At 44.3% G+C, this 26,856-nt stretch overlaps 1 protein-coding gene across 2 annotated transcripts in view; it reads right to left on the bottom strand.

The window, feature by feature from the left end:
• MRTFA (myocardin related transcription factor A) overlaps positions 1-23,704 on the bottom strand; it is a 165,816-nt gene extending 142,112 nt beyond the window's left edge. The window contains exons 1-4 of one of the 2 annotated variants that reach the window (XM_050916919.1): positions 23,571-23,704; positions 9,910-9,971; positions 6,985-7,053; positions 149-413 (exon numbers count right to left, since the gene is read on the bottom strand). In XM_050916919.1, the coding sequence (XP_050772876.1) occupies positions 149-413; positions 6,985-7,008 (289 nt within the window). In that variant the 5' untranslated portion in view covers positions 7,009-7,053; positions 9,910-9,971; positions 23,571-23,704. The remainder of the gene's footprint in view (positions 1-148; positions 414-6,984; positions 7,054-9,909; positions 9,972-23,570) is intronic. The other variant, XM_050916930.1, reaches the window with a different exon arrangement.
• Positions 23,705-26,856: the final 3,152 nt, after the last annotated feature.

Genomic DNA, 26,856 nt, shown 5'->3' with positions numbered 1-26,856 from the left:
TACTTGCTCTGGATTACAAACTGTTCATATTAATTATGTATTATAAATGTAAGTGGCACTGTATTCAAAACATATGCCATGTCAACTTGCTGTATCTGCTGAAGCTTGGTTACCAGGAACAAGGACATCACAGAACGGTGCCACTTACCATTCTTCCTCTCACTTAGTGGAGGGAGATTGGGGTTTCGGCCATGGTGAAGATTCAGGGTCAACTCGGGCTGCAGGGAGAGCTCCTGCAGCTCATTGGCAACAGCTTCGCTCTGGGGACTTGGCGCCGCAGAAAGCGACACCAACACCGGTTCATCATCATTTTCGCCAGCCCCTCCTCCGTCCAGCCCATTTCCAGCAATGGCGGAAGGGGGCAGGCACACCACACCGGAGAAATCCACTTTGGCTTTCGTGATGGCAACCTGCTGAAGGGACAGAGAACACAAGTTTGGTACTTATTATACAGTGAACTATCCCACTTCCCTTGCTGAAGATGGTATCTCTACATTTAAAACCAATGTTATTTCTAGATATTTGTTAGAGTTCATTTTCAACTGAGTTCAATTCAAACCCAACACTAGTCACTCAAACCCAGTATACCCACTGGATTAAAAACTCACATGGCATTTTCTTCTCCTCAGCACAATCAATGCTGAGTCTGCTTGCTAGCCATGCTACTGAGCATGGTCACTCCCCTCTTGCTCTCTACCGATCTACAAGGTCAGCATCCTCAACCTATTGGTAATTCAAATTCCCACACTTCACAAGTTGGATTCTGCTTACCTTTTCTAATCTCCCAGTTAGTCACATTTACTCAGCTTCCCTGCTAATTTTTTAAGGGATCTCCTTGTTTTATAGCAATATATTGCCTTAAAAGGTTAATTATCAACTTGAAATCTAGTCAGTTTCTTAAAATGAGTAAAGTAATTTCAGGGACTACATGCATGTGTTCACCTGCCTTCTTTTACACACACATTTTCACACCTAAAAAGTTGCCATCTTCCCCCATTATGCAAAAAATCCATGTAAAACAGTGAAAAGGTTACTACGGAGAAAATCTTCAAGTGTTGTCAACTACACAGAGTAGTTGCTCTTTAATCTCTGAGCAATAGCAATGTAAAGGACAAGATTAAGAGCCTCAATTATCCAAATAATTAACAGAATCAGATTGAATGTGAATATTTAAAACTCACAGCTGTACTTTCATGCAACTCCCTTTCAAATGTCTAGAGCATCCAAGACCCAAGCAGTAGTATATCCAGCTCCACAGACTGGAGCACACTGGATGGCTTCCATATGAGAATCATCAGTAAAACGGTTACCAACATCGATATTTACATGGTAATTGCAATTACGCTGGACCATTCACATTCAGTTGATAGGGATGGCTGTGCTTCAATCTGAAGGCTTTTCAGATGCTAAACTTCCATTTTAAAGAGTTGTGAGCTAGCTATGAAGAAAAGGTAAAGATTTCCTGATGATTTTATCTAGTCCAGAAAACCCTCCAAAGAAGAGTAAAAGCCTAAATCTGGTGCAGAACTTTTTTTTTTCTTGACTGAACAGTAACTTTTTTAGTTGAAGATTTCCACAGCCTTCCTCCACTCTTGGCATGTATATTGAACCAAATGGCCAGCATAAACTGTTAACCTGAATCAGTTTGAAATTGGTTCAAACTGTTTTCCCATTCCCCTTTTGTAGGGAAGGTTTCAATTACTTTGCTTCCATTTCCCTTTCTTTCCCCATCTCAGAGATGATTAATGTTTGCAGAGCACTTTGAAAACTAACACCGAAATGCTAAGTGGTAGTAACTTTTTCTCCGAAGAATGCTCAATAACTTGTCCACCTTGTCTCTCTCCTATCTTTGGACCAACATGGCTACAACACTGCGAATACAGCACATGCACTAACAAATATTGAGAACTGGTGGCATGCTGCATACTGAGTTATTTCAGATATGTTGTCATATATTCATCCCTAGGATCCCAGCTCATGGTCTAATCAAGACAAGCAAGGGGAAGGAGGTGGAAGAAGAAAAAACTACAAAGAAGTCAAAGGAAATCAGTACTTGTTCTGACAAGACTCTAGTGAAATGAAACAAGTCTGCTGCAATATGAAGTATTTGGTTTTACATCACACTTTAGTCAGAATATGCCTACGCCTTCCTAAGTACATTTCCTCTAACAGAAACAGAAGTGTTACTTTCAAACGGATATGAGCAATGAGGGCAAATGTGTTACTCTAAATTTGTCTGCATTGTATTTAATTCTTATATAGGGTGTCTCCCTTTTGGAGGGGTTCTGTTCCACATTGTGGACCACTTTACAAATGGTAACTGCAAAGGAAAAATAGCAGTCTGACACAAAAGCAGCAACCCTGGCTCAATGCATCATGAGTGCCCCAAACAGTCATTCTGTCCCTACAAGTCTCAGATATTTTGTGAATACTAGGATGCAAAGACTGCTGAGATTCAACCATCAACTAGGGAAGAAGCAGGTGTGGTGTTTTGTTAAAATTTAGTTTTGTTTGACAGAATTTGGTATGGTGCTTCAAATGCTGTATGCGAAAGATGCTGAATCTTGACTTCTGTAGTCAGAAGCTTGATCTTTTCAGTAGGCTTCCAATATTGCAATACATCATGCCACATGCACAAGAATGACATTTTACAGTGAGCTGTAAGTTACACACATTATTATTTAGAAGATAATTAAATATTTAATATGTTTGTTGTGCTGTCACGCTTTTTAAAAAAATGAGTATTTTGCACAGACACAAATATACTGTATCATGAGGAAGATATATCTATACACAGAGAAAATGAAAAAATGGGAGTTACCATACACACTATAACGAGAGTGATCAGTTAAGGTGAGCTATTACCAGCAGGAGAGAAAAAAAAAATTTTGTAGTGGTAATCACAATAGCCCATTTCCAGCAGTCAAAAAAGTTTCTCTCTCCTGCTAGTAATAGCTCACCTTAACTGATCACTCTCATTATAATGTGTATGGTAACAGCCATTGTTTCATGTTTTCTGTGTGTATATACATCTTCCTACTGTATTTTCCACTGCATGCATCTGATGAAGTGGGTTTTAGTCCATGAAATCTTATGCTTAAATAAATTTGTTAGTCTCTAAGGTGCCACAAGTACTCCTGTTCTTTTTGCAGATACAGACAGAGGCCTTGGCTACACTGGGGCTTTACAGCGCTGCAACTTTCTCGCTCAGGGGTGTGAAAAAAACACCCAAGCGCAGCAAGTTACAGCGCTGCGAAGCGCCAGTGTAAACAGTGCCCCAGCGCTGGGAGCCTGGCTCCCAGCGCTGTAAGCTAATCCCCACGAGGAGGTGGAGTACCTGCAGCGCTGGGAGAGCTCTCTTCCAGCGTTGGCGCCACGACCACACTCACACTTCAAAGCGCTGCCACGGGAGCGCTCCCGCAGCACCTCTTTGAAGTTTTGAGTGTAGCCAAGCCCTAAGACGGCTGCTACTCTGAAACCTGAGAAATAAGACACTTCTCTTCCCCCAGGCATTAATTATGCCCCATTTTCTCCTGGGTTTTGAATGCATCAGACCACTCTAAATTCAAGAGAGACTTAGCCTCTACTGTAGGCTGCACAAACAAATTTCAAGATTTAAGATCGTTACATAGATATCAATAATATTTTTTGATAAACTTGCTGGAGACAAACATACTGCCAGAGAGAAGTCAACTACTTGCCAGGGAAGTGGGAGAGAGATCAAGTGTTCCTACAGTCTCTCTAGTCAAATACACACACACACATTCATTAGAGTCCCAGTGCTGTAGATGCTCAATGCATGTACCTCCCACGGGCTTCAGTGAGAGTTTCACATAGTAGGGAAGGAATTCAGCCCTTAACACTGAGTATTTTAAATTAAATCAAAAAACAGCAATAGCTTCCTCAATATGAAATGCCAGTAAATACTAACAGAAACCCTCCAGGACAAAACAGATTTAAAAATGAGGGGAGGGGAAAAGAGAAAGAAAGAGAAAAAAAACACATGTTTTCACAGTCAAGTGACAACACTGCTATGAACAGCATTTCCCATTCTTCTCTCCTTGAAATCTGTTTGCATTTGCAGTGTTGCCAGAGTAATAGCAATTTCAACCAATTTAAGAATTGCTAAGCAACCTGGAGCAGCTAACAGCAACAACATGCATGCTCAGCTAGGCTATTTTAGGAAGAAGAAGTCACTTTCTAAAAGAAAAAAAAAAAAACAACTTAAGAACACCCTTTTGTTAAATGATTGTGCCAGCTGTGATCAGCCAGCCAGAAGAAGAGGTAATCTTGGATCAGAGTGGCTTTCAGTGGATCAGGCTTTGAGATGAATGAACAGAGAAGGAAGAGACAGAGTCATGTTGTGCCCAGAGGCATCAGTGCCTCCAGGTCATCACAACTCAGCAGAATAATCCAGGAGAAGGGAAATCTGAAGCAGATGGTAGCATCAGCAATATGTTAAATTGAGATGCTGCTAAATACAATCTCGTGTGTGTTCTGCTTATTATCCACAAATATCAGTGTCTAATCATAGTAAATTTACTGGTCTATGGTTACTCAGCTGCTGCACTACTGAGTTCTGAAATGTCCGTGTCCCCTTCCCCATTAAAAAAATTGTACTTACATTGATAATTAACTGGCTAATGGCTGTCAAAGCCACAAAGGAGCAAAGAAACTGGTGAAGCTGAAGGCTGCTGCGGCAAAGGAAGGGGTGGACTGAGCCACAGAGTCTAAAAGGTTTTGGAAAGATTATATAAATTCCATAAGCAACTGCCATTGAATATCTGATCACTTAGATTTCTCTAACTACACAGTCTTGTGCCAGATTGTTCAGGACTTTGGATAATCATAGTTACAAAGTAAAACGCCAGGAAACAGTTATAAAACAAAGATCCAGGGCCGGCTTCAGCAAGTGCGGGGCCCGATTCGTACTCACTCAGCAGCGCTCCGGATCTTCGGCAGCTCTCTGGCAGCGGGTCCTTCACTCGCTCCCAGTCTTCGGCGGCACTCAAGGGCTTGCTGCCGAAATGCCGCCGAAGACCCGGAGCACCACTGGGTGAGTAAAAATTAAAAAGGCGCCAGCACGGGGCCCAATTCCAGGGAATTGGGCAAATAGACCTAAAGCCGGCCCTGCAAAGATTGTGTGTGCACTCTATAAGGAAGCACAGGCTTGTTCAGACACCACTGGAATCCCAGCCACAGAAGAACATGATGTTTACACAAAAACACAGAGCAAGAGTATATTATAAGAATTTAACACAATCAGTTCCTCAACTCCAAAAATGAGAGAGACAGAGAAGTAAGGAAATCCTCTTTGGTTAAGAAAGTTGGGTGGAAAGCAACATTTTTGTTCCCACTTGCCTCCCCAATGTGTACTATACACAAATACCTTTAGTGGAGAGTTTTTCTAAAGACATACTGTGGTATCTTTCAGAGCTAACTGTCCCAGTTCCTGACTGCTTCTTGGAAAAAATACCCTCCCTTGCTCTGAAGCTGCTTGAAGACAGATATATGCATATTCATTTGAGTGAAACCAAATTCTGGTTTCCAAGATTTGTTAGCCCCAAAACACTGCTTTGTCCTTCAGATCATTAAATAATTAAATATACAAATTGTCTCCAAGAAAATCCTGACGGGACTTTTTGTGACGGACAACAAATTCTGAATTTCAAACTCAGAGACAGCATCCCTTAAACCAGTGGTCACTAACTGTTCGATTGCAATCAACTGGTCGATCCTAAAGAATCTCCCAGTCGATCGCGATCTCCAGCGGCGCAGCAGGATTGCCGCCAAGACAGGCTCCCTGCTCCGGCCCCACACCGCTCCCAGAAGTAGCCAGTGCACCCTGCGGCAGAGGGGACAAGGGTCACCCTCCACGCGCTGCTCCTGTCCTCGAGCACTGCCCCCGCAGCTCCCATTGGCTCCCTGTGGCCAATAGGAGTTGTGGGTGCAGTGCTTGCAGAGAAGGGCAATATGAGGAGCCTGCACCCCCTCCCAAACCCCAACCCCAGCTAGGTGAAAGTGAGTGAGAGTGCGGGAGAGCAAGTAACTGAGAAGGGCGGGGATGGAGTGAGTGGGGCAGGCCTTTGGGGAAGGGGTGGGGTAGATCCTGGGTTGCTCTTAAATTCAAAAAGTGATCTTGGGTGTAAAAAGGTTGGAGACCACAGCCTTAAACAAATCAGATACAAGACTATCATAGAGGGATTGGATAATGTTAATTTGCTAGCTCACTCACTTCTTTCAATATGCCTCCTTCCACTTCACTTCATACTAGCCATACTAAGTCAACGCCCATCTCAATCCATGGCTTGCCCTATAAGAGGTTCTCCAGGAATGAAGCAATTCTCAGTCTTTCCTTTTATCTTTGGATATGAAAGAAGTTACCTCCACAAGGGATATATTAAGAAAGGTATTCAGTATACTCCCACTTAGGTTGCAAGTAGGAAACACATGGAGGCAGGACTATTTTTCCAGTAAATTTAGATCCTGGCTGTTTGGCCTGAATACTGACACCACAGCTGTCCATACTATAGCACAGGAAGCAGTAGAGCAAGCTCCTCACAAAGTCCGCATCTTGACAGTGTACATCAGTTCTAACCTGGGGGAAATCACCTTAAGGTAAATGAGTTCAGCTGCTCCTGCTGAGAATGCCCATGACATGATCCATTAATTAGCACAATGTTTTTATTATTATACGTAAATATAAAATTCAGACACTGGTGCTCTGGGAACTGGACTGTGATCAACTCATTTCACAAAAGCAAATGAACCATTTTCAGTTACTATCAACCAAGGCTGGATTAGAACCAGTGACTCCAAGGTGAAAGGTTGTGTTTATCCCATCCCCGATTCCTTGAGTCACCATCCTCCAGGCCTTCATTTAAAAATAAAAAAAGAACATTCTTGCAACACATGCAGACAGAAAACAAAAAAGTTAAAGGGACAGATGGGTGTGGTGCCACGACTGTATCCTGCCCCAATTACCTTAACGAGTAGGGGACAGGCCATCTTTGAAGATCACCTGAAATCTTTTCACTGTTGCCTTGAGCAAATCTGCCAATATAAGATCCAAAACAAAACATGTTGGGGCCAGCAAGGAAATAGCAAGAAATTTTATCAGACTAAAGGGTCTGAACAGCTGTTTGTTAGGGCTTAGAAGGAGCAGCAAGAATGAGCATGTCTGTGTAATTACATCAAAAACAGTATCATCTGTACAATGGCTGATAAATCCATGTAGATAAAGGCAATTCCCCCATTAGCCTTAAAAAACCCACTCTCATCTAGGACCATATTTCTAATGCTCTATAGAAATTTTCCTAAATAAAAAATTAATTCATTTTACTCAGTCCAGCAGTGATAAAGGTTTAAACAAAAGCTCATAAAAATCATTATCAAATTACCTTTATTTCTTGAATACATGAATACAGTTGGCTTTCCAACTTTTTGAACATGGCAACAGAAGTCTGGGTGTGCATAAAAACAAAAAATACAAAGGACTGGGGTATCAGAAGTGTCACTCGTCACAGTTTTAGGAAACTCATGATGTGGTATTTACTAAACTAATCCTGCTCAAAAACATGAAAATAACCCCCTTTTCCCATCAAAGTCTATACTAAAGCCCTGCAGTGGGTGTGAGGGGAAGAATTCCTCTCAATTTCAAGAGCTGCAACCTATTAAGCCTTGAACTGGTAAAAGTCACCAAATGAGCATCTAACCCCATTTATACTCTCCCCAAATATTGTTTGTGTACAACTTACTGTCCACTTTGTGCAATATTCCTTTAAAGGTTTCACACACAGTATAAAGTAATTTCCTCTGGCACTCTAGAGCAACCACTACCATCCAAGAGCAGAGCAAAGGGTCGGTTTATTTTATTCACATAGACTAGTGAAGTTGATCCAGCAGTTCAAAAGCCATTAGAGTTATTAATACAAGACCTTTATTGCAGAAAACAGAGGATTTGGAGGAAAACTAGTTTACAGGTACTGAAGAGGTATATTCCCTGAAGTGTTTCTTCCCCCCCCCCCCCCCATCTTATCAGACTAACCCATCTGTGTGGGTCATGAGCAGAGACTGCCAGAAGTTTTCTAGGCCCATTCACCCTCTCCAATCATGAGTATCTCACATGCTCTGAACCCCAAGAGTTACACCAATCTGAGTTCAACTTCCCTACCTTCCCCCTCAATGGTCCCCAATTTGGAATCCCAGTTTCTTCAATGTGGTTTTCAGCTCTCTGAATACTAACATGACATCCATTTGAATGTCAAGGCCAGCAGAGGATTCCAAATTATCCAAGATCTTTTACTCCCTTTATTTTCTTTGTGACACCTGCTTACATCAACCTATGGATTTCCAGCTGTTGCAAAGATCTAGGCAGTTTCATCTGCAGCAATGATCCTGGTATACTTTAAAACAGTGGTGGGCAACCTGCGGCCCGTTAGGGTAATCCGCTGGCAGGCTGCGAGACAGCTTGTTTACACTGACTGTCCGCAGGCATGGCCGCCCGCAGCTCCCAATGGCTGTGATTCGCTGTTTCCGGCCAACAGGAGCTGCGGGAAGCAGCGCGGCCCGCAGGGACGTGCAGGCCGCCGCTTCCTGCAGCTTCCATTGGCCAGGAATGGCAAACCACGGCCACTGGGAGCTGCGGGCAGACGTGCCTGCGGACAGTCAGTGTAAACAAACTGTCTCGCAGCCTGCCAGCTGGTTACCCGGATGGGCCACGTGCGTCCCACGGACTGCCCACCACTGCTTTAGAACATATTAACATTCCACCCAAGATGATTGGTTTGTTAGCCAAAGGTATTAAGGACAGAATAGGTAGAGACATTTATTCTTCTCATCCCTAAATGTGGCCCTATCACTTGAGACCTAAGGCACACTGGTGGAGAATAAATGGGTAATAAATAATGTGGGAAAAGCTTGCACTGGTGTTGCCCATGCTTTATCAGTTCTGTGGTAAAGGATTCAGCCTCCATTATGGTCAAATAGGCCGGCTCTTTTCCCCCCTCCAAAATAAAGAAGTAATATTGAACAGAACCAGTACATTGGAGAAATCTAAAACAAACCTTAAGCCTGGCTTTACAGCCTTTTTGTCAGTGCTACTAGAATTGAACTAATGCTTTTCTGTCTCTTTGGACTCCATTACAGTAAATTTTTACCAAGTTAGTAACCAGGCTGTAACAGATACAGGTGACTATGTTTAGCCTATGGCCAAAAACGATTGTTTAACACATGGCTCCTGATCCTGAGGTCTACCATGTATCATCCCTTCTTTTGGGAAGGTTTACATCACAATTGCCAGGCCATAATTGAGTTCTAATATGGCAATTCTTCTGTGTAGACAGAATCGCCTGTTTGCGTATAACTGAGTGAGCCAGCCTACCTACCATAAAAGCGTTCAGATATAAGCATGGTATAAGAACTTATATAGAACAGTCTCAGTACAGGAAAACATCCCATATGAATATACTGTATTTAACACACTTCTTTGTACTGAGACCAGCAGCTGAGGCAGTATGGGTAGAAACAAGGTTGTTTCTACAAAATAATACAAACTGGGCTCTTCAGCAAGATAAAAGCCAACTCTGACTTTCTTATGACTAGAAAACGCTGCTACATGGATGCACTCAGTGTTGGATATAACTACAACAGCAAGTCAACATCTGTTTACACTTGCAATGGTATTAGTATAGATGTGTCCTGTGTTTTTCTCTCCTCTGGGAAACTGTCAGGTCTCTATAGGGGTTTCCAAAATTCCATCTTCAGTGGAGTACGGCAATGACAGTGACCATCACAGATAGTGCCAACAAGGCAACGGTAAATTTAAAGATATAGTACAAAAGAGCAAACAGGTTTGAAAACAAAGGTATGAGACTGCCCTCTCCAAAGGGGAAATACATTTATACATACCTTGCTTACAGTTCCCACAAACACACACAGTTTGGTTCCATGCCAGCAGCTCCCTCTGATCACTGAAAAGGGGGAAAAAAAACAAATTCAAGGTTCTTCATACACAAAACAGCCCACATTCTATTTCAGCATGAGACAGAGTTCCTCTCAGAGAGTTTTTTGTCACTAGCTTTAAGTATTTTGGTACACACAATGACAAAAGTAGGACTGCAACAGGTAAATACCAGCTACCATTTTGGCAGTTGCACCCTTAGCACTGCCAAGGTAGCCCTTCTAGTTCAGTGTTGTTGATCTTTCAGTTCCAAAAGGAACACACTGTCTTGAGACCTCGAGTGCCAACAATATTCAGTACATAAACTGCCCCTCTCCCAACCAGCCCAGCCCTAAACACAAAATGAGGAATCTGGGAGAACATTATGACTAGCTTTTCTTATGTTACCCATCCAAACAGAAGAGCGGACAAGAAAAGGCAGCATACATGCCATGACTTCGTCAAGGTTGCAACAGGAATCTTAGATTTCTGCAGACTTTTTCTTGAAACCTTACGTGAAATGTTGAGTTAAACATGTAGCATTAAAAACCCCTATTTTTGCTTGGTGCCATAGCCTGAATATGAACATATGCCAGAAGCACTAACTAAGGTGGACCAGAAACTAAAGTTAGTCATTATTTCAGATCCTCCTTAAAGCCTGCTATCTTAATGAGAAGACAGCAAGGATGGACACAGGTTTCCAATCACTAACTGTGGGCTCTCCTCACTTACATCTATCCTCCATACAGATAACTTTCTGAATAAAATGATTAGTAGCCATACAAAGGACTCAGGCTACATCTACACTACAGCCAGGATCGACGCTCTGAGATCGATCCACCAGCGGTCAGTTTAGCAGGTCTATTGAAGATCTACCAAATCGACAGAAGATTGCTCTCCAGTCGACCCTTGTACTCTACTCCCCAATGAAAAGAGTAAGGTAAGTCAACAGGAGAGTTTCTCACATAGACCCCATGGTAACTTGACCTAAAGTAAGTCAATTCCAGTTACATTATTCACGTTGCTGGAGTTGCGTACCATAGGTTGCTTGTACGCAGTAGTGCAGACATAGCCTCAGATACAAAACTTAATTCTGCTTTCTACTCCAAAATACATTTCTGTTTATATTAAGGGCTAAAAAAACCATCATCAGCACCTCTCTAAAGAGGTGGAGGAAATCAGTGCAGTCAGTGGCAGATTATCACATCATCTCTGGGAAAAAACAGCCTCTGCTTCCCACTGTATAGGCTTCAGCCCTGACAGTCCTGGAAACATTATGAAGTAACAAAGCAAGGCTGAAAAATGTTGGGGATGTGCAACAGAAAATATTATGAGCATCAGAAGGGAGGATAGGGTCAAGAGGACTGAAGAAACACGTGACCCACACTTAGGTGCTTGGACAGTTACGAAACAAGCACAAACTTTAAAAAAAAACAAAAACAAAAACAAAAAACACACTCCACTGCCTAAAACCTGAGAAAGGAAAGACACATCCAAGGCAACTGCAAAAATATAAATTTGTTAGAAAGAATTCCACTTCTACCTGGGCAACCATTGTTCTGGAGGCAGCACACTGCAAGATGGTTAAACTATTACCACAGTAATCTAAACTGACGCAAATAGTAAACTTGAAGATCTTGCCATTTTAAGATCTCCCGACAGAATTTGAACTGTCATTGTGAAAAACATATTTCTATCCTTCTTCACATGAACTCAGTATGCTGCAGCATTGTCCAGCCTTGACAGTCTCCAGCCAAATCAACCAAGATGGCCCCCACTCCTTACTCAATTCAGCTCAGTGAGTTATTAACTTTTAGACTTAGTTCTGACCATTTAAAATTCAACATAAAATGCCTGCTTATGAAAATGGACACTCAGAAGTCAAAACATCTTTTCAGAAAAGATTTTGCCAAATTCATGGGATTGTACTTACTACCCGACAAAGGAGGTGGGGGATGTACATGCTTGTCTCACATCCACACTGCACCTCCACCATCGCTAGCACTGGTGAGGCTACACTGACGAACAGATCCTAATTTTCCTAGGCTAGGCAAGGCTAAAAAAATTTATTCCTGAAGACTCAAAACACCTTGGAAAGTCTCCTACACACAAAGGTAGAGAATGATGGAAGAAAAAGTTTAGTCTCTCACTTTGCTGCATAAAAAGACTTGTTATCTATTGATTTGCTAAAATGATTCTGCTAGACTTCCTTATATTATTTATGGAGATTGTGCCCTAAAAATTGGCTAACGGAAAGCTCTTAAGAACATTTGTGTGTGTGTATTTTCTGAGAATTTTTTTGTTTCCAACACATTGTACTGATAACTCTTATTTACTTTAATTTATATCTCCCTTTTTCTTTTACCAGTAGACTGTAAGTCATCTCTAGAGCAATTCCACTCACATGAAAATTGAGAGGAGCTGGTGAGACCTTTCAGCTAAATAACTCCTGCTGGCCTGTCAATTTTTGGTCACTGGGTAACACTTCACAGAATTATATGGCATGTCCTTTTTTGATTTTAAGAGCCTAAAGAGAGGAAGCAATGGAAAGAGATTTTCAGTGTCTCAATCACAGAGCAAAGATTAATCTGATAACTGTTAATTACACTGGTCTACAATTTTTGAGAAGTTGTCTGCTTCAGAGATAAAATGTGCTACTTTATTATGTATTTTGATGTGCTGAATTCAAATATGACAATTAAAACAACTGATTGGCTACTGTTTCTAAGATATTTAAGTTTTTACATTTTATGTCTATGTATATTGTGTAGATAGTAGAGTTTTAATCACAAATTGTAAACCTAGGTCTTTTCATGTGTTTATGGTTGCTTTACATGATAATATTTCACCTGTCCTGTTTATGTAACACTTTAAAAATCAGCAAAAGGGTTATATAAATAAAATTTATTATGAAACAAAAGGCACAAAAATATTATGTACATAGTTTAGTCCTATTCAGTGTCTACTTGGCGCTTCTTGGCTTGTCTCTTGTATTCATTAAATGGAGCAACTCTTGTCACTATCCAGCAATAGTCTGCAAGCATTGATGGGCTCCATTTGCCCTGATAGCCTGCCAGGAGATTCCACTGCTGTAGTCTGGAGCCCAACAGCTCTGCCTTACTCTTGGGTAGTTCCAAATCCCTGACAAGGTCATTCAGTTCACCTTGTGTTATGAGGTGTGGTTCGGAGGAGGAGGAGGGGAGAAAATGCGGGTCCTGTGACATTGATGGTTCAGGACCAGAAGTTTCATCCTCTTCCTCTTCCTCATCTGACTCAAGTGTATCAGGAACCGGTAGTCCTTCTCCGTGGGGTACTGGGTGTATAGCTGATGGAATGTTTGGATAATGCACAGTCCACTTTTTCTTCTTTGATACACCTTTCCCAACTGGAGGCACCATGCAGAAGTAACAATTGCTAGTATGATCTGTTGGCTCTCTCCAAATCATTGGCACTGCAAAAGGCATAGATTTCCTTTTCCTGTTCAACCACTGGCGAAGATTTGTTGCACAAGTATTGCAGCATATGTGTGGGGCCCACCTCTTGTCCTGATCTCCAATTTTGCAGCCAAAATAAAGGTGATAGGCTTTCTTAACCATAGTGGTTATACTGTGCTTTTGTAATGCAAAAGTCACTTCACCACAAACATAGCAGAAGTTATCTGCACTGTTCACACAAGTACAAGGCATCTCTGCTCACTTTGGCTAAACAGAAACGTGTCCCTTTGAAAAATCAAACACTGACAAGTAAGAGAGCACGACACTGTATGATTTCTAGAGCTGATATAGGGCAATTTGTTCAAAAGAGTGATGTAAGCTTCGTTATGATTGCATCATTCATGACTTCTAGGAATTACATGATGCAATTCATATCATGTATGACGCAATACCAGCTTCAGATTGCATCATTCATTGTTTTGCCTAAAGAGCAAGTACTGTCCAAACCCAGTCAGATTTATTCATAGATCCAGTCAAAGATGTATTTTAGTCATTTCTGGTTTAAATTGAGATCCCTTCCCTTTATAACTCACTTATCCTCCGCCATTCCCAAGTTAAGGGTCGTATATACTGACCCAATAGCATATCTTGAAAACTAGAACCAATCAACAATTTTAAGCATCATTTTCGTTCTCAGTGACCCAGAATTAGTAAAGTTGGACTACATTTATTTCAGAAGCATTCTGGCTGTAGAACAGTGTTATTGATGGAAAATATTTTAAATTACATTGCTTTATTGCCTGTCTCTACCAGGACATGATCAAAAAGTAAGTACTTTTCTACTCCTTTTTGCCTTTAAGTATAAGAAATCACTGCAGGCAAAATTCTACCACCTAAGTTTTCCCGAAGAAAAAAGTAGTGTCATCATCGCTAAGAAATGCAGAAGTCTCATCTTGCTAATAAACTTCTCCATCCAATGGAAATGTTTACACATCACTGTTTACATGTTCAGGCCAAAACTGCTGCTATTCCAGTGATTGAAATGGGTTATTTGCCTTCGCTGGTGACTTGGAACTTGGGAGTGGCTGAACAGCATGGAAATTTACCAACTGGCACAAGTCTCTGATCTAAATGTGGCAACTGAGGTTCTGTACCCAATTGTTCCTGCAGCCAAACTGCCTTTCAGATTGAACCTATATTTTTTAAAAAGCCTTTAAGTGAATTGTACTGGTGATCAGTACCACATGGACAGTCATAAAACATCTGAGGAAGTGGGTATTCACCTACGAAAGCTCATGCTCCAAAACATCTGTTAGTCTATAAGGTGCCACAGTACTCTTTGCTGCTTTTCCAGTCATAAAACAGTTTCTCTATTTCTCCCCTGAAAAGGTAGAGTACAAGGACTCAGTACATACTCCTCCTCCTCTACTTCCAGCCACAAAAGTGCAGGAACCCCAATTTAGGTATGTTTTCACTGCAAAGTTTACTTGAGTTATCTAAACTCAAGTTACTCCTCTTGAATTAGTCCAGCTCAAGTGAGAGGAGACACCTCAAAACAACAGTCAAGCTGCTGTGCTCACACAGGCACTGATGTATGTGGAACAGACTTCTGGGGGCATAGCCCAGGGTTCCATGTACCTGCAGTAAGCTTAGCCACTTTATAAATTCTTTCCCATTGCTCTCAGATGCAAATCTAATCCTTACTTGCTGTTTTTATAAACTAAATTAGAAAATGGAGCTGCTGGAGATTGCAAGATTTTAAAAATGGTGCCACTGAAGAGATTACAATCTGTTACACATCTGTGTAGGAATGAGATTTTATCCCAACATTTCTAAAGAAAACAAACCCTCCTGGTCTGCATTTATGTAAAGTGGGTTAGGAAAATTAAGGCTATGAGTCCCAAGCAAGTCAGCAAATGGGGCAACTAAACCAACCTTAATTCTGGCAGACTACCAGAATTAGAGTCTTCATCCTCTTATACAGCTACTATTCTCGGTCATATTCTAACATACATAATATACACAGACTATCTTTGGGTCAATGCACTAATAGGGCACAAGATAAATAGTTTGTTATACTCACGCTCATACTGGCTCCTGCTGTGGGAAATCTCTCCACTAATACTACATCCCTGGAATTTATTTATTCTTAACAGATTAGGAACTGTTCCTAATATGTGACAGAAAATTGACTCCCCTTTGGATTGTGCACAGCAGAGGAAGAAAAATATGGGAGACCAAGAGTCATGACAGAAAAGGAATACTTTTTGTCAATAAGAAAAAGAGTGAACTGTTTATTCGGTGGCCAAAACCACACTGGTATTAGGTCTCAGTCCATAATAATAAAATATTACTACTTTCATAGTGATTTTTATCTTTCAGGCACTTTACAAGCATTCATCTTTAACAGACAATAGGAGAGAAAGAATTCTCCATTTAAGGAAACTGAGAATTAGAGGTTAAATAATTTTCCCAATTCCATAAAGGTTGCTAGTGACAGAGCCAGGACCAGAAATCTAGAGCACCTGGCTCCCAGTCCAATGTTCAGAACACACCTAAAAATTCACCTTATCAAAAATTCAAAAAACCACCACATTGGTGGTTTACTTAAGTGCGGTTTGACAACAGAACTGACTTTGGGCTACCAAATACATGCTACACATCCAGGTTACAAAGTGATGCATTCCTTATCCTGCTCTTTGCCTGCCCAAGAAGAGAAGCCAAATGCATGTGACTTCTATATGCAGTTCAAAACAATCCGCTTGCACGTTTTGTTTCCTCCCTCTGATTAATTAATTAATTGTGTACCTGAGGTCTCCTGACAAAAGGGTTTTCATGGACCACAATTATTTGAATGCTATGGGACAGGAATCTACATGCCTTTCCTATTACGAAAGGACGACCAAACTGAAAGAGAAGGCTTGCCTCCAAACAAGACTAAGGCCATGTCTACATCTAAAATTTTGCAGCGCTGGTTGTTACAGCTGTATTAGTACAGCTGTATAGGGCCAGCGCTGCAGAGTGGCCACACTTACAGCAACCAGCGCTGCAAGTGGTGTTAGATGTGGCCACACTGCAGCGCTGTTGGGCGGCTTCAAGGGAGGTTCGGGGAACGCGAGAGCAAACCGCGGCGAAGCTGGTCTCCTTTCCCGGTTTGCTCTCGCGTTCCCCGAACCCCCGAACAAGCAGGTCTCCTTCCCTGCGGTTTGCTGGGTGGTTCGGGGAACGCGAGAGCAAACCCGGGAAAGGAGACCAGCTTCGCCGCGGTTTGCTCTCGCGTTCCCCGAACAAGCAGGTCTCCTTCCCTGCGGTTTGCAGGGTGGTTCCGGGAAACGCGAGAGCAAACCGCGGCGAAGCTGGTCTCCTTTCCCGGTTTGCTCTCGCGTTCCCGGAACCACCCAGCAAACCTCAGGGAAGGAGACCTGCTTGCTCGGGGTTCGGGGAACGCGAGAGCAAACCGCGGCGAAGCTGGTCTCCTTTCCCGGTTTGCTCTCGCGTTCCCGGAACCACCCAGCAAACCTCAGGGAAGGAGACCTGCTTGCTCGGGGTTCGGGGAACGCGAGAGCAAACCGGGGAAGGAGACCAGCTTGATTACCAGAGGCTTCCTCAGGTATGCTGGGATACCTGCTTATTCCACGGAGGTCAAGAAAAGCGCTGGTAAGTGTCTATATTTGATTACCAGCGCTGGATCACCAGCGCTGTATCCTCTACACCCGAGACAAAACGGGAGTACGGCCAGCGCTGCAAACAGGGAGTTGCAGCGCTGGTGGTGCCCTGCAGATGTGTACACCTCCTAAGTTGCAGCGCTGTAACTCCCTCACCAGCGCTGCAACTTTCTGATGTAGACAAGCCCTTTATGAAACAGGACTAGAATTCCACCTGAGAGGCAGCACAAACAGACCAAAAGGAAACCCCCAATAAGCAACTCATAATTCAGTTTCTAAGCTTTAAAGAGCATGTTAATTTTTAATAAATTAATTCCATTCTTAATTTTTAAAAAAATTATACAAAAATTTAACTAATTAATCTGACCATGCCTGAAACTACAGAGGTGGTGTAATGCTAGTATGAAGCACAGAACAGAGCCCAACAGAAAAGAGCATTATACAGATTATATCAATTACTTTTGATTTCTTAAATATAAAACTGACTCTAGGATACAAAATAGAAGATAACCAAATTTAAGATAACATTTCCAAAGACAAACTAAGTGATCAAAACATAAGTTTGTCTCAAAACATAAATTGATATGAATCAATAATGGGGCTGAAGAGGATGAACTACTGTTACTGCCATTGTTTCTCACTGCCAAAAACATGACATCATGGCAGAAGGAAGGCTCCCATATAAAGAATGCATGTCCTTTATATCCTTCAAGGACACACTACTAATCCAACCTGCACTTAAAAATCTCAGGAGCATCAACAGATCAGCACCTCAGACAGGAGGCTGAAAATTAAGACTGTTCTCATCCCACTCCCATTCATTTTCCCTAAAGGAGCTGCACTCCAAAGTGGATGGGGGAGGAGGGAAGGGGGACAGGAAATGTACATATGTAATTAACCACATGTTCTCTTCCTGAAGTGCAGAATGGTACTAGCTGAAGGTAGGCAGAAAAGAAAATTAACCAAAGTGGCTGGCTGAGCAGACAATCATCCATTTCATATGCCAGTTTTAGTTTACAGTTTCAGATCAGATACACTCATCAATGCACCTCAGCAGTGAGTTCAGCATGAAACAATTACATTTCACTTGCCTGGAGCAAGGATTTGGTAGTTCCAGACTGATGAACAAATTAAATTTTCCTATCATGTAACACTACCTCTTCTTCAATCTCCCAGGAAAAGAGCTGACCATCACCCCAACTTTGCTAAAAAAAATCCTATGTATTACATGGTATTCTTCCTTTAAAGACTTACTAAACACTAGATCTAGTTACAAGTAAAATCACCAAAAACAATGAGGAGTCCTTGTGGCTCCTTAGAAACTAACACATGTATTTGGGCACAAGCTTTCGTGGGCTAAAACCCACTTCATCAGATGCATGGAGTGAAAATTACAGTAAGCAGAATATATATTCCAGAACATGAAAAGATGGGAGTTCCCTTACCAAGTGGGAAGTCAGTGCTAATGAGCCCATTTGCTTAAGGTGGAAACAGCCTATTCTCAATCGTTGACAAGAAGGGGTGAACACCAAGGGAGGGAAAACTATTTTTATAGTGCTAATAAGGCCAATGTAATCAAGGCGGCCCAAGTAAATCAGTATGTTTCATAAGGCATCTTACACATAATAGTGAATTATTAGGAATGGAGGAGCTTGACAGCATGAGAGGCAGAAGACTCAAAGTTGTTATACCTTGTATTTGAGTATATTTGGGTAGAAAGCCTATATGAAACCACTTCATACACATCAGATTCACTAAAGTAAAGTAGAGATACATTTTAAACAGGTATAATGAAACCTTCTTATAGTGAAGCAATTTCTCCCCTTCTCTCCCTCACCCCATAATTTCAATTTAAGGAGCATGGAATTCCTCTCCAGAAAGAAAGGGGGCAGCAGAGTGGACATCCAGGCTATGCGCTGCCTCTCATTCTGGTCGCCCTGGCCAGGAGAGAATGAATACTCGCCCGTAAGTTACAGGGCTTTGCTGATGCTTAAAGCCAGCCCCGGTGAAGGGTCACTGCAACTCTAACTGCAACTTTTATAATTTTTCAAAACACTGAACAATGTGGAAATTTTGTTTTCCTATATTCACATACTTTAAGGCCAGACAGGACTATTAAGACTGTCTACTCTGACATCTCGCACAACACAGGCCCTAGAATTTCAACCAGTTTTGCATCACTATAGATTTATTAGATACAATTTAATTTTAAGCAGGTTCCACTGTATTTCTGAAAACATTTTAGGTATTTGTTTAATATAGTGAAACTTGTCTGAATCAATCACTCAAGGAACTGACAAATCCTTAACTTATTGAAGGTAATTTTCTATTATAGGTGTAGAATTTTCTATTATAGGTGTATTCAGGGTATCAGTGAATATTCTGGGGTAGTCTCTTGATCGAATAGTCTCTTGTATAGGTGTTACTATAAAACAATTCTCAAATATTTTCGCAGTGTGGACTACTTATTAGGATAGAGCCCCTCTGTTGCACACTTCTCTCCCAGCCACCCAATTCAAACCGTCCCTGTAAAATTTAGAGACTTATGTAATGAAAACAATGTTAGTATAGTATTAATGAGATGGGATGGAAAAACTCCCTTTAATGAATGGGAACAGTTTCTGAGTTACATTTCCCACTCCCCAATCTATATTTGTGCTCCTTATTTCCTCTATCTGGATGTAGGACTTCACTTTTATTGGGGACAGTCACCTTTTGTTGCTTACAGCTCCCATAACTCTAATCTCCATAACTGACTGTAGTCTGCTTCGGTTTTCCTGTACAGCTATTATCCCTGCAATTGAGGGTAATCTGCAATATGATCAGAGATCAATGGTAAGAGAAATCAAGAAGTCATATTTTCTTTGCAAAGCAAAGATACTCTAACTGGTGGAAGATGCAACATTCCTGTTAGGATTTAGGGATACAAGGGTCTGTGCAAAATACAGATTTTTATGGAATGAACACAAGCAAAATGCACTAAGAGCCAAAGCATCCCCCTGCTTTACAATCAAAAGAAAGTACCAAACTTTGAATCCAAGGATCTCCTGTTACTTCATATTTAAGGGGAGAAGCTGCCATATCTCTGTTATGATACTTTCAGACAACATTCACCCACACACACTTCCTGAATGCCATTTCTTTCTGTAAAAAGAACAGTACTTGTGGCACCTTAGAGACTAACATTTATTTGAGCATAAGCTTTCATGGGCTACAGGCCACTTCATCGGATGCAAGCAGTGGAAAATACAGTAGGAACACACACACCACGAAACAATGGGTGTTACCATACACACACTAATGAAAGTGATTAGTTAAGGTGAGCTATTACCAGCAGGAGAGAGAAAAACTTTTTGTAGTGGTAACCAAAATGGTCCATTTGCAGCAGTGGACAAGAATGTGTGAGAAACAGTGGGGGGGGGGGGAGGGAATAAACATGGGGAAATAATTTTACTTTGTGTAATGACCCATCCACTCCCAGTCTTTATTCAAGCCCAATTTAATGGTGTCCTGTTGGCAAAATAATTCCAATCCTGCATTCTCTTGTTGGAATCTGTTTTTGAAGTTTTTTTTGTAATATTGCGACTTTTGGGTCTGTAATTGAGTGACCTGAAGTGTTCTCTGACTGGTTTTTGAATGTTATAATTCTTGACATCTGATTTGTGTCCATTTATTCTTTTACATAGAGACTGTCCTGTTTGGCCTATGATTCTGTGACCATATCAGCTAAAACTTAGCATGGTGCAGTAGGGAACACATGCACAGATGTAATGTACAAAGGTCTTTGCTATAGGTTTTGCTCACAAACATGATTTGCAATACTTATTGCACCACCAGTATACACTAATAAAAAAATCAGTTTTCACATGTGATCATGCTGCCTACATCAGGACATACAAGTATTTCTCATGCAAGGTTCTAGGGTTACCCAGGTGAAGAACTGGAGTCTTCTAGGTAGCTCCTGATCCACCATGGTGTTCGAGTCATTTTAAATATGCATTACCCACATAGCAAAAATCCGAGGCCTCAGCTAGGGACAGGGTACATGTCACTGAGAAAACTAACCCAACGCAGGTGCAGACAGCATGGAGACTTTCTGATGCACACACACTATATATATATATATATATATATTAAAAAAAACACAGCCCCCAAGACTGTAAATAATATGAGGAAAACAGTTGCTAAATATTAAGTGGGAGTACATAGGAGAAAAAGGGAAAGATACAGCAGGTCATTACAGGAGGGGTTAGGAGCAGTGGGGGAATTCAGTACTTCAGGTGTCTCAGGGAGGGAATTCTGCAGCACACTGGAAGAGGGCTCATCCGGAGTGACATATTTGACGGGTAGACTCATAGGATGATGAGCTGTTTTATTAGAGCGGAGAGGCAGGAGGAGGAAATGAGGTGTCTCAACTTTGGGGGGAGGGGGGCTCACGAGGATGAGGTAGTGAGAGATGAGATGTTACTGGGGGGTCGGAAGAGGCATCTCTCTGGGGGGGGCTCATAAGGGAATGAGGGGTCTCACTGGGGCGGTGACTAAGGAGGGGAAAACGAGGGGTCTCAACAAGCTAGGGGGCAGCAACAAAGCATCTCACTAGGGGGCTCATGAAGGGGCCTCTCCCTGCGCTGAGGGATATGGGTGTCTCCCCGCGCTGGGGGATAGGGGGTGTCTCCCCACGCCGGGGGATAGGGGGTGTCTCCCCAGGGAGCTCGGGGGTGTCTCCCTGCGCTGGGGGATAGGGAGGGTCTCCCCGGGGAGCTCGGGGGTGTCTCCCTGCGCTGGGGGATAGGGAGGGTCTCCCCGGGGAGCTCGGGGGTGTCTCCCTGCGCTGGGGGATAGGGAGGGTCTCCCCGGGGAGCTCGGGGGTGTCTCCCTGCGCTGGGGGATAGGGAGGGTCTCCCCGGGGAGCTCGGGGGTGTCTCCCTGCGCTGGGGGATAGGGAGGGTCTCCCTGGGGAGCTCGGGGGTGTCTCCCTGCGCTGAGGGATGGGGGGGTCTCCCTGGGGAGCTCGGGGGTGTCTCCCTGCGCTGAGGGATGGGGGGGTCTCCCTGGGGAGCTCGGGGGTGTCTCCCTGCGCTGGGGGATGGGGGTGTCTCCCTGCGCTGGGGGATGGGGGTGTCTCCCCGGGGAGCTCGGGGGTGTCTCCCTGTGCTGGGGGATGGGGGGGTCTCCCCGGGGAGCTCGGGGGTGTCTCCCTGCGCTGGGGGATGGGGGGGGTCTCCCCGGGGAGCTCGGGGGTGTCTCCCTGTGCTGGGGGATGGGGGGGGTCTCCCCGGGGAGCTCGGGGGTGTCTCCCTGCGCTGGGGGATGGGGGGGGGTCTCCCTGCCCTGGGGGATAGGGGGGGTCTCCCCGGGGAGCTCGGGGGTGTCTCCCTGCGCTGGGGGATGGGGGGGGTCTCCCTGGGGAGCTCGGGGGTGTCTCCCTGCGCTGGGGGATGGGGGGGGTCTCCCCGGGGAGCTCGGGGGTGTCTCCCTGCGCTGGGGGATGGGGGGGGTCTCCCCAGGGAGCTCGGGGGTGTCTCCCTGCGCTGGGGGATGGGGGGGGTCTCCCCGGGGAGCTCGGGGGTGTCTCCCTGCGCTGGGGGATGGGGGGGGTCTCCCCGGGGAGCTCGGGGGTGTCTCCCTGCGCTGGGGGATGGGGGGGGTCTCCCTGGGGAGCTCGGGGGTGTCTCCCTGCGCTGGGGGATGGGGGGGGTCTCCCTGCGCTGGGGGATGGGGGGGGGTCTCCCCGGGGAGCTCAGGGGTGTCTCCCTGTGCTGGGGGATGGGGGGGGTCTCCCCGGGGAGCTCGGGGGTGTCTCCCTGCGCTGGGGGATGGGGGGGGTCTCCCCAGGGAGCTCGGGGGTGTCTCCCTGCGCTGGGGGATGGGGGGGGTCTCCCCGGGGAGCTCGGGGGTGTCTCCCTGCGCTGGGGGATGGGGGGGTCTCCCTGCGCTGGGGGATGGGGGGGGTCTCCCTGCGCTGGGGGATGGGGGGGGTCTCCCTGCGCTGGGGGATGGGGGGGGTCTCCCCGGGGAGCTCGGGGGTGTCTCCCTGTGCTGGGGGATGGGGGGGGTCTCCCCGGGGAGCTCGGGGGTGTCTCCCTGTGCTGGGGGGGTCTCCCCGGGGAGCTCGGGGGTGTCTCCCTGTGCTGGGGGATGGGGGGGGTCTCCCCGGGGAGCTCGGGGGTGTCTCCCTGCGCTGGGGGATGGGGGGTCTCCCTGCGCTGGGGGATAGGGGGGGTCTCCCCGGGGAGCTCGGGGGTGTCTCCCTGCGCTGGGGGGGGTCTCCCCGGGGAGCTCGGGGGGGTCTCCCTGCGCTGGGGGATAGGGGGGTCTCCCTGAGGCAGTGAGTGCGGAGGGAAAAGCGCCGCAGCCAGCGAGCCGGGACCCGGCCCCGGGGGGCGGGGCAGAACCATCCGCGGCGCTAACAGGCGGGGAGCGAGCCCCAGTGTCTCCGAGGAGGGGCGGATCCCTCCCCACTACATGGAGGGACCCTGCAGCGGGGAGGGGAGTGGTCTCGATTCTCTCAGGGCCTGAGCTTACGCTCACCTGGTCACGACTCCATCCTGGCCTCAGCATCGCCTCGTCCCCTGCCGGAGCCGCCGCCGCCATCCGAGAATAAACTTCCCCGAACTGGTGGCAACCCTCACTCGCCGCCGCCGCCGGCTCCTCAGCCACGGAAACCGGCCCGCCCGGCCCGCCCCTAGGCTAGATGATTGACGGCTCGTGTTGCCAATCGGCATGCGCAGAGGTAGTTGAGTGTCACTAAAGCCAACCAGTGGCTGTCGAGCGGCCTGGGAAGCTAACGGACATGAATGGGAAGGGCAAGAGGGGATGGGACGAAATTACTTGTGACTGGCTTACAAAGCAGCCAATTAGAAGATAGAATTCATGACCTCGGCAGTAGGCGAGGTTAAACTGTTTAGCCCTCCGGCGAAGAGAGGTGTCTGGACTCTTAAAGGGATAGTACCCAGTGGGCCTCAAACTTCCTGCAAACTGCCTCCGTGTGTGCATGGGCCGCAGGGCACCATCCGTGGGCGGCCTTACCAAAGGGAAGGAGGCACGATGAGTGCGGCAATGGAAATCTCGTTTCACCGACACTGCCCTACCCCCACACTGCAGAACCAAAAAAGAGACATCCCAAAATACTGGGTCAGCTCCTTAATAGAGGGGGAGGGGTAGCTCAGTGGTTTGAGCATTGACCTGCTAAATCCAAGGTTGAGAGCTTAATCCTTGAGGGGACTATTTGGGGACCTGGGGTAAAAATCTGGGGATTGGTCCTGCTTTGAGCAGAGGGTTAGACTAGATGATCTCCTGAGGTCCCCTAAATCTGCATGGGGAGCCTGGGACTGCAGGGGAGGGTGAGGTTCCATCTTTCCACCATTCTGTAGAAAGCATTTTTCAGCTGTCAAGTTTAGACTTGGAAAAATTCAAATTATTTTTAATAATTTCTATTTAAAATATCGATTTTATTTTTAATCTTTTTTAATTTTATCCATTTAAATTTTCACAGTTGCAGGAATTTATGGGGGGGGTCAGGCAATAATTATTTAATTACTGTAGAAATTGATATTTAAAAAGCAAAAGCTTTATAACCTAACATACAAGTTGTCAACATCATGTCAAAATTTACAGAATAAATACAGATACTCTCAGGGTTACACAAACCCTACTTAAGCAAATCCGCACTTTCGGAAAAAGTTCCATACATACCATAAACTAGATTTTATTTATTTATTTATTTATTTGCGTAATGGTCAGGTATATGTTCCCAACTTATGCAAAATTCGAGTTCCGCAAGGCATTCCAGAATGAAACACTTGTTTAAGTCAGTGAGCATCTGTAGCCTTAAATCAAACTCTGCTAAGTTCACAAGCGATGTTTTTCTTCTTTGCCTATTAGTAAATTACAATCATCATATGTGGAAATACTGTTTCATTATTTGTGGTGCGTTTGGAGAAATTGACATTTACCAATAAAAATGGAATCTTTCCAAACCTAACCATATGTATTGCAGACAGTCTATGACCTCTAGTGGTTAAAATTTACAACTGTCTCAGATGCAAATACAGCTACCAAGAAAAAAGAACGAGGAGTACTTATGGCACCTTAGAGACTAACAAATTTTTCTGAGCATAAGCTTTGTTGCAAGGATTGGTTCCTAGATTAGTGCTTTTGTTGCGTGGTGTGTGGTTGCTGGTAAGTATTTGCTTCAGGTTGGGGAGCTGTCTGTAAGCCTGTCTCCCAAGATCTGTGAGAGTGAGGGATTGTCCTTCAGAATAGGTTGTAGATCCTGTAACAAGGTTAGCTCCCTCAGTTAATTTAGTGAACAGAGAAAAGTTTAGTGCATTGAAATATAACCAAGGATGAAAATATTCTTAGGGAGTTTAAGGTTTAATGACAATTTAGGAATAATACTTATTTTCCTGTCTTCCCATCTATTCTAAAAATCACACTGGGGCACTCAGAGCAGAGTTTCTAAGAGGAGGGAAGGTGATGATGTCCTGTTTTCCTTCATCTCATCATATAGTGATAATACTCTTCCTGTTCCACTAGTATCTCTGGGGGATGTTAAACAGATGCTACTAAAATTAGATATTTTAAAATCAGCAATTCCCAATAACTTGAATCCAACAGTCTTAAAACAGCTCACTGAAGAGCTCACTGGATCATTAATGCTGATTTTCAATAAATCTTGAAGCACTGGGAAAGTTCCAGAAGACTGGAAGAAAATTATGTTGTGCCAATTTTTAAAAAGGGTAAATGGGATGACCCAGGTAATTATAGTCCTGTCAGCCTGACATAGATCCTGGGCAAGATAATGGAGCAGCTGATACCAGACTCAATTAATGAAGAATTAAAGGAAGGTAGGTAATTAATGCAAATCAGTAGATCTCAAACTAACTTGTTTATTTTTTTTTTGGTTAATTTACCTTTATCAACCAAAATTGTAATAGTGTTGACATAATATACTTAAGCATCTTTAAGGCATTTGACTTGATACCACACATTTTGATTACAAAACTAGAACAATATAAAATTAACATGGCACACATTAAATGTATCCCACAGGGATCAATTCTTGACCCCATGCTATTAAACATTTTTGTCAATGACCTGGAAAAAAAAATCACTGATGAAACTTGCAGATGACAAAAATTGGGAGAGTAATAAATAGTGGAGAGGACAGGTCACTGATTCAGAGTGATCTGGATCATGTAGAAAATGGACAAAGCAAACAATAATATGAACAATGTATGTAGGCCATATTTAAAGGAGGCGCGATTCTATCCTGGGAAGCAGTATCTCTAAAAAATGATTTTGGAGTCTGTGACAGAGCACAGTGGCCCCTCACTGGTAGCACAGGGGTTAACCCTTCCTTCCTAGCAGAGGAAGCCATGCCCCTGGGGCTCTGCTGGGCATGCGCCAGCTGGAGAACAGGTATAAAAGCCTGCAGAGCTGCTTAGTCTAGGCTAACTGCTGGAGGGAAAGGAGGAATGCTGCTAGCTCCTGAGGAGGGACAGCCTGTACTCCAGGATCTGGAGGCCAGACAAGCTGGGATGTGCCCTGATGCCCAGATGGAGTATGTCACAGAAGGGGAATAGACCAGAGGACCCCCTGAAATGGAGGACCCAGAGGTTGAGTTAGGAAGTGACCCAGGGGAACTTTAGAGGAAAAAGGTGTAAAAGCTGCCCAGAAGCTTGGTGTGTTTTGGGTGGATCCCTGCCAAGCTGGTGGTGAGGGGAACTTGCCACTACCAGGGCCCTGGGTCAGGACCTGGTGGAGAGGGTGGGCCTGGGTCCCCCTACTACTGACATGGGAATTGTCTAGACTC

Source organism: Gopherus flavomarginatus, chromosome 1, assembly GCF_025201925.1.
Source record: "Gopherus flavomarginatus isolate rGopFla2 chromosome 1, rGopFla2.mat.asm, whole genome shotgun sequence".
In the NCBI taxonomy this organism is placed as follows: domain Eukaryota; kingdom Metazoa; phylum Chordata; order Testudines; family Testudinidae; genus Gopherus; species Gopherus flavomarginatus.
Note: the sequence above shows the minus strand (reverse complement) of the source record. Positions and strands in the feature narration are given on the sequence as shown.